Here is a 7,849-nt window from a genome sequence, read left to right on the forward strand (position 1 = left end):
ATAGCTCAGAGTTAGTCTCTTTTAAAACTTAGATGTTCAAACTGAGCTTGCAAATTTTGGTGTGAGTAACAAGTACAACCACACAATCTCTAAAGGGCTTCTCCGCTTGAGTGTTAAATATTCCCTCCAGCCTTGAGATTCCTTCTGAGTACCTCCCATATTTGCCTTCCAGTTCTGGTGCACAGAAGCCACACCTATTTCTTCAGTGCCTTTCAGGACCAAACCTTCCAGTTTATAATTGGCTTATTTTAATAATGCCCACCCATATGAGGTCATTTGGCAGAAACCATATTGGAGTTGTTCATGTATATTCAGTTTGCTCAAGGACTGGTACCAGAAAGTCCCTCTCTATATAAGTCCTCTGAGAAGATCAGCTTCCTACAAGCTGCCTCCTTACTGGAAGCCTTGTAATTCTGCAAGAATGGTGAGTCCTTGCATTTTATATTGTAAGAGACATGGTATGCTGCTAGAGATCTTATAGGAGGTTCTATCAGATTTATTTGAGCACTCATAGATCTAAGTAACTCTGAGATAGTAGAAGCTCTGTGTTTTGGGGGAAAAAAAAAAGTCAGATACATAGGGACAGGCAGGCAAGAACTTTGGGTAAGAGACAGCAGAATTTGTATGGCAGGAGATGTCTAATATGTCCCCAGCTAAGACTTTTATTATAACCTTCTGTTTTCACTTGTAATGTTTGAATGTAATCTCTTTCTTGGCAGAAAGCAGTTCTGTTGTGTCTCAGCCTGGAATTGACCTTAATTTTTGTGAAAAGTTTGGGTAATACCTGAACATTTAGTTAAACTCAGAACTGTTGTTTTGCCTTTTTTAGTCATTTTCAGCTCAAATATAGCTAAACTCTCCCTACAGGAAAATTTATATCACTGGATTCTAGTATCTTGTTTCCTTCTTTCACAAATACTAAATATTTGAGTGAGACACGTTTAAAACCTTGATCTAACACCTACTGTTTGGTACAACCTTTCCCAGTCCCAGACAGTGTTCCTAAAGATAACAGGCCAATCGCTGGAACTAGTCCCATTCTAGCAGGCAGGTGCAGCTCCATGCCGAAATCTTGCCATCTGGGTCCAGAACAAGGAGCTGGACTAAGTGACATCCAGAGGTCTCTTCTGACCTAATTTACTCTATGATCTTTTACTGTAAAAGGACTGCCTCACCCCTTCCATGATGTGTTTGGTCTACAAGGGAAGCTAGGAATGAGGAGGACAGGTTATGAATGTAGAAAGCATGTTAATATGCTGTACTTGACTTGCCTAGAGTGATCAGATGCTCCTGTCCATGTTTCATTGTCAATAGTACTGGAGCAATGATCACATTATTTGTATGATAACAACATCTATTTTCATGTAAATTTGCTGCCTTCCAATGAAATCCCTTGTTTTCTGTGCTCAAGTTAGTTTATTTTCCTTTATCTTGTCCCTACAGGAACATCTATTAAATTAGCCGATGGTTTTTAATCTCTCCTCTACAGTATTAAATTCTAGCTTGTCCTTCCCCCCATCTTTAAGAAGATAGATATGAAATAGAGATGTGCTAAACAATAAAGCTTCTAGACACCCAAATCATTTCAGCAGTGTCATTATAAGAAAAATGAAGGGGAAGGGGAGGGAAGAGTGGAATCCACTCCTTTTACAGACTAATTTCACAGAGCTGGGTCTACCTGTCTCAGGCAATGCCCAATTTTAACAGCTTGGAAAGACAGACTTTTCTTCTCTTCCTTGCCACCCCCTGAATGATGCTCTGCCCCTTCCATTATCTCCCTGGTCCCAGCTACACAGACTTCACCTCTCTTCTTCTGCAAAGAATCAGAGGCCCAAAAGTTGGTAAAGCTACTGCCTTCTCCATTTCCAGTCCTGAAGAGATGGCAGTCTCCTGAGCCAACAATAAAACTGGCCAGCGGTAAAAAACCCGAACAGTAACATACATGCAAATGTGGCTCACAAAATGATGACCTTCCCGCCAGAATTTGTTTACCAGCAGAATATGTTTGAGCAAAACAAACATGACCAAATTTGTTGGTGAACAGACTTCTGCAGATATAGCTAGTGCTATGCATGACAAGTAGTTCGAGGAAAACTTAATAATGTATTTAGACCATGAGACTTGCATTGATGAGGACCATGTACTACATACCAATGAGAACTACCTTGAGTGATGTGGTAGGCACTGAACGGGGAATTTCCAGAACTAAAAAGCACAAGCTGTTAAATAGCTGGGGATGTAGCTACCTGACTTAGACCAACTGCAGGTTGCAAAGACTCCTTCTAAATGGTTTGGTATTCCTAGCTGTATGTTAAGGTATCTAAGCTGAAAAAGACAATTGGATTTTAATTCAAAACCACAAGGTAACTTTTCTATTTCTAACGGTGGTAGCACCAAGACTTTTCAATAGTTACTTTTGTGTTCGCATTAACTCTGCTTTATTCTTCAGAAAACCTTCTTGGCCTGCCTTCTCATTCTTGCCATTAGTGTGACATTATCTAATGCATCTTGCTTCATGGAACCATTCAAGTCAGGAAATTCTGGTGATGAGATCGTAGGTAAGAAGCCAACTGTCTTCAGCTTGACAGACATCATGACAAGCAATGATGGACTTGATTTTTCCAATTCATGACAAGTCAGAGGAAACTGGGAACAGTGGGGAGAAACCATGGGGAACTGGGGGAAAAAATGGGATACAGAGCACTGAATTTATAATATGTTATAAAAGGGAAGAGCTTATTTCAGGAGCATCACAGAGGCTGAACTGAAAGTGGATTTTGTCCAGGGATGTAGCATAAGTTTAGTTTATCCATCAGCATGAAGTCATAATTCTGTTTTTACTATGGCAGCTACCCAGTGCATTACATTTACAGTTCAAAACCAGCATATTTAGAAAGATGGGGGGAGAGGGAACGCATGTGTGTACAGCAGGGCATTATGAACGGTAGATGTAAAGCAGGGAGGAGACTGGCAAATGTTCAACACACTGATCAATATACTCTTTGTTTTTTTCCCTATTCCAAGGAAAGTTCTTAAGAGAATTGCTGCTCCCCTTGAGGCTGGGACAGCTCTTCCAGAACACAGCTAGTCTATCAGACTGCAGATGAGGGGAGCTGGAGTAGAATAAGTGCTCAAAAGCAGTATGCAGAGAGAGAACCTAGAATCCTAAAACCCTGCCTCTGTTTTGCCCTGTCCTCATAAAATCTTGTTTTCCACATCACTCAGGAAATCTATTACATCGCCATTGGGCAGTTACTTTACCTACATTATATGCCTTCTTCCTGCATTTGAGGACTGGGGAGAGTTTTCTGGGCAGAATTAGTTTTGCTCTAAATAACACCAAATGTTGTTGACTTGTTAAGGGGTGTGGGGGGGGGGACATCAAAGCCTTTTCTTACTCCTGTAGGGTAATTTCCTTTCTGCTGGGTGCTCCAGTTCCTGCATCTAAAGATGAACTGCTCCAGGAAAGCCCTACTGCCAAGAGCCACAGGAAATGAAGGGGCCCAGGATACCCTTCTCCATGCATGAGTGTAGTAGTAGTCCTGCCCTGTTGGGAACCCTCAGTGTTTACCAAATAGGGATGCTAATGTAAAAGGCCTACAAAGATCCCACCCTGTTTGTACAGGCAATAGCATTGTTAGTGCAGTTGCTCTGCAACTGAAGGCTGTTGCACACTATATTTTCAGGTTGCACCGACCTCGAGGGGAAGCTGCATGAATTTGGCTCTCATTGGAAGACCAAGGACTGCTGGGACTGCTCTTGTTCCAGGGAAGGAATAGGCTGCTGTACCAGGTGAGTTCAGACTGGCAGCAGGGTTTTCCTCTGCTACCCTGATACAGCACAAAGCACTTCCCTTTACTCAGAGGTCCCTGAGAAATGACCACAACCCTTCTCTCACTCCACAGCATAAAGCTGTGTATTAACCCAACACCATCATCACTGAGCATGTCAGAAGCTCCTGACAAATATAGCTTATGTTAAAAAAAAGAATTCTTTATTAAAAAAAAAAAAAAAAAAGTTAAATCTTCTTGGGGCAAAAGTTTCAGATGAAGTTCTGACTCAAGTGAGAACATTTAGTTGCTTAAGAGTTTTCTACCACTCCTGGTCTAGATCTTCCCAGTGCTGCTCTTTTCCCTCTCCAAGCAGCAGCTCAGGATACATAGGCTTGACTATAATTTATCATAGTCACAGCTAGCCAGTCATGCAATTCCCATGTCATATTGCAGCTGGAGAGACATGGCAATGATATTACTGATACTGGAGTAGCAAATAAACACAATGAACATTCCTCAGTTGTAACCAGATCAGTAAGCTGCAACTCCCCCCTCATCCCACTGTAGCAGCAGACTAAGTAACATTTGCTGAAGCTCCCTTTTCTGCTCCTGAGCAATCACCTCATCTTGCCCCCAATACAGCCTCTTCCTATTAAAAGTGTAGATACTGTCTCAAATGGAAGCTGTTTACTTCTTTCCCTCATCATGTCTTTCTTTTCCCAATGGCAGCTATGTAACACCAGTTAGTTTTGATGAAGAGAAATGTGAGGCTATTTTCAACAAGCTGACCTGCAGTTACAAAGTAGTGGAGAAAGCTGATCACGCGAAAGAATGCGAAGTCAATGTATGGGTGGGCTAACAGAAAAGGGTGGTGGATTTGGAGGATATTTCCTTTTCCCCCCCCTCCTCATTTCAAAGGTTCTCCCTCTCAAATTCAAAAATGTTGAAATATGCAGCATTTGAGTGAAATCTACTCCCCAAACCTAATGCTGAGAACTGTATCTACTCACGAAAGATTCCCTATTTCTCTGCCTTCTGCTTCTCTGTGAAGAAGGAGCTGACTTGTTCCTTGCTTGAGATCAGAAACCAGAAGTGACTTTTTTTAAAGCATCATCAGCAATTGCTAATTTTAATTAATCTCCAGTCACGCTTTGGTGGAGGTAGTACGTTCTGTTGTCTGCACACAATTGTATCTTAAAGTTAAAAATAAAATCAGATGAAAAGATGAGATTCAAGTGACTTAATGAGTCCCTTACTTTCTTTTTTGAGGAAGGAAACCCACAAGAATCAACTTAAAAAATTGTCATAGAAAAATGAGTTTTCAAAAAAATGTCTTATGTGCTGATCTTTTAACCTAGTTATTGCCCCAGACAGACATCTGCTTGTCCAACCTATGGACTGCAATAGCCACCCAACATTACCCTCTCATTGCACACAGAGCAGCAAACCCAGCCTGGGGCTTGGGCAGAAGACAGGGTCCTTCATTCAAAATAGCCCATAAGAAATTCAAGCTATCAAACTAGCCAATTGGCACAGTTGTGGCTGCACGAGCCGAGCGATCTGGATTTAAACCGAGATGAGACTTGGCATTTCCACAAACAAGTGGGATACACATGCCAGTATAAGTCCTCCCTCAGGGCACTTTATGGGTACATTTGTTCAGTTGCTTTTTCCCCACAAGTGACTATGAGCATCCTATGTCCCCGTGCTCTGTTTCACCATAACAGAAAAGGACATGTTAGAGCTTCCACACCTCCTTGTTCCAAACTATGGAACAAGCATACACCTTGTCAGCAGGGACATGGGCACTGTCCTGCTGTCTATGGGGTTGAGGCAAACCCTGCAGCTTGTGTCAGCACTGCCTTGACCACACATGCTCTGGTGAGTAGCACAGGACCCTGGGAATTGCAACCCAGTGATTTACTCCCTTTCCAGTTCCCTTTTTCCTTCCCAGAAGAGAACCCTGTTCGTGCTCTTTTTCCTACACTGCTGGCCACATGCCCACTTGGAAGAGGACCTCCAGTGATGCACTTCAGAGAACACCTTACAAGACAAAGCTGCTTCTGCCTCTGCACAAATAGAGTAGAGGCGTCACACAGCCCATAAGGCGCTTATATCAAGATTGAGCGGTAGCAATGATGTCTACTGGGAAAAAGGTAAGGGGCTTCTGCATGATGCGTGCTGCTTCTCTCTCTTTGCCTCCTTTCTAGGACTACCACAGAAAAACTGCAGCACTGATAGAGATCTTGTGCTGCAGATCAGAGAGCCTGCCGCTGTCAGTTGGCTGCCAGGAGCATGTGCAAGTCTGAGTTGCAACTGAATTGATGCTTTTGCGAAATCCAGGAATATGCTGTATGTGCAGCTCCAGAGCTCAACACCTGAAATACCCCAGTTTGAAAGCACCTCTTCTCTCATTATTTTTAGTGAGTGTGATTTTGATCATTAAGTACTTACCAGAGCTAGCTTGACAATTAGTCTGTTACAACACTGAGTTATTTTGTAGTTTACCCCCAAACTCACCTGAAGTCAGATTGTTGAATGAGGTTTTCCTGAGTACACCTACTCATACTGGGAAACCACAGGGACTTGCCTGTGGCATATTCATACGAGTACAATGCACTTTGAAACAAGATTTGTAAACAGCTATTTAGGCACATGATTAGTTTGTCAGTTGTCCCTTAGTGACTATTTCACAGGATCAGCCAGAAATAAGATCCAGTTTGCAATGATATTCAGGACAACTACAAGCTAGAGACTAAAACTAAGTATATAACACTAGAGAAAGAGCAAGGTGTTCTGATGACATTTTTGAAGTCTGTGGTATAGATTTTCTTGGTAATGCAGAGACTTTCTGCACTACAGTACACCTGCTTCTGAACTACTGGGTTATTCCTTTTCTGTAGTACCATGGTCTCAACAAAGCTTTGATCAGTTTAGAGTTGTGTCATGCCTTTGACTGAAGTTAAAGCTCAAGTTTATGGTCTCTGAATACAAGAGATCGAGTTCTGTGCAATCTGCCAAATAAGGAAGCCATTTTTCTCCTTCCTGCTATCTTCCTCCCTTCCTCAGTTAGTTCCTTTCCTGCATCACTAAATCTGCTACTTTCTTCTTCTCCAGTAGTTTTGAGGGTATCCATCTTTTCTGTTCTGCTGCAAATCATGATTTGATCTCTGAAACAGAATGCAATCTACTGAAATTCATTTACCCCTGAGCTTCTCACTGTGTGGCTAAGTTTGCCAGTTTGCATACGCCTCAGACAGAGCAGAAGCAGATGAGGCATCCTGTTATGTAATGCCTGAAAATTGTCTGAAGGCTGGGAGCATTACAACTTCCAAGTCATTTCAGATGAACTCTACCCAAGCATCAAGGGCGTGAGAGGAAGTTTAGAAAACACTTCACTTATTCTATCCTATGACTTAAAGTCACCATCAGTGCACAGACAGGATTCATGTTTTCAGACATGAGCCTTGCTGTTCACAGCAGGTGGTATGATCAGACTCATGGCCTGTCCCAGTGTCCAGAGAAGAGCAAGAGTTCTCCTCCCAGAAGACAATGGTATATTTGAGGCCATCCTGATTTGCTATAGGAGAATGGAGTGTGGTCAGCTGGAGGTAAGGGTGCACAGAGGTCATTTTTGGGCTCGTGTAGTAGTCTTAGAGTTTTGTATATATCATAACAAAGATTTTTTTTCTGTGTTGCTGCGGTCTTAGCAGCACATGCAATTTAAGCCCTACCCACAAAGGGGCGCCAGTCATCTTATAAGGTTCATTCCTGCAGTATGACTCTGCCTTTACCTCAGACTGCAGTTCCCAAACTGCTTTAATCCAGTGCACACTGCTAGTTTCCTACTTGCTTCTTGCAACCACTTTCCTTATTCCAGCACCAAAACTTTGTTTTCCAATGGTCCAGTCCAACTCATTGTGCTGGATGACAGGCTCCTGCCCCTTTGGCACCTGCAAAGGATGCTGAAATTGGGTTAGAGCTGTTTGGGGACTACGCCCACACACTTACGTATACCAACCCAGTTCAGCTACCACAAAGCACAGGCTTGCATTTCTCAGGAGAATTTTGACTGA

General features: G+C 42.5%; 1 protein-coding gene across 1 annotated transcript; it reads left to right on the forward strand.

The window, feature by feature from the left end:
* Positions 1-340: 340 nt before the first annotated feature.
* On the forward strand, positions 341-5,001 carry MSMB (microseminoprotein beta). Its single transcript, XM_026112535.2, has 4 exons — positions 341-424; positions 2,450-2,558; positions 3,687-3,792; positions 4,503-5,001. The coding sequence occupies exons 1-4, from the start codon at positions 422-424 to the stop codon at positions 4,630-4,632; spliced, it is 348 nt and encodes a 115-aa protein (XP_025968320.2). The 5' UTR covers positions 341-421; the 3' UTR covers positions 4,633-5,001.
* The last annotated feature ends 2,848 nt before the right edge of the window (positions 5,002-7,849 follow it).

The sequence above is a fragment of the Dromaius novaehollandiae genome, chromosome 6, assembly GCF_036370855.1.
Source record: "Dromaius novaehollandiae isolate bDroNov1 chromosome 6, bDroNov1.hap1, whole genome shotgun sequence".
NCBI classification, from domain to species: Eukaryota; Metazoa; Chordata; class Aves; order Casuariiformes; family Dromaiidae; genus Dromaius; species Dromaius novaehollandiae.

What these genes read in the sequence shown, in the direction of transcription:
- MSMB (XM_026112535.2), top strand. An exon ending in TTCTGGTGATGAGATCGTAG is followed by an intron (nt 2,559 to 3,686) that starts GTAAGAAGCCAA and finishes CTATATTTTCAG; the next exon opens with GTTGCACCGACCTCGAGGGG. An exon ending in GGAATAGGCTGCTGTACCAG is followed by an intron (nt 3,793 to 4,502) that starts GTGAGTTCAGAC and finishes TCCCAATGGCAG; the next exon opens with CTATGTAACACCAGTTAGTT.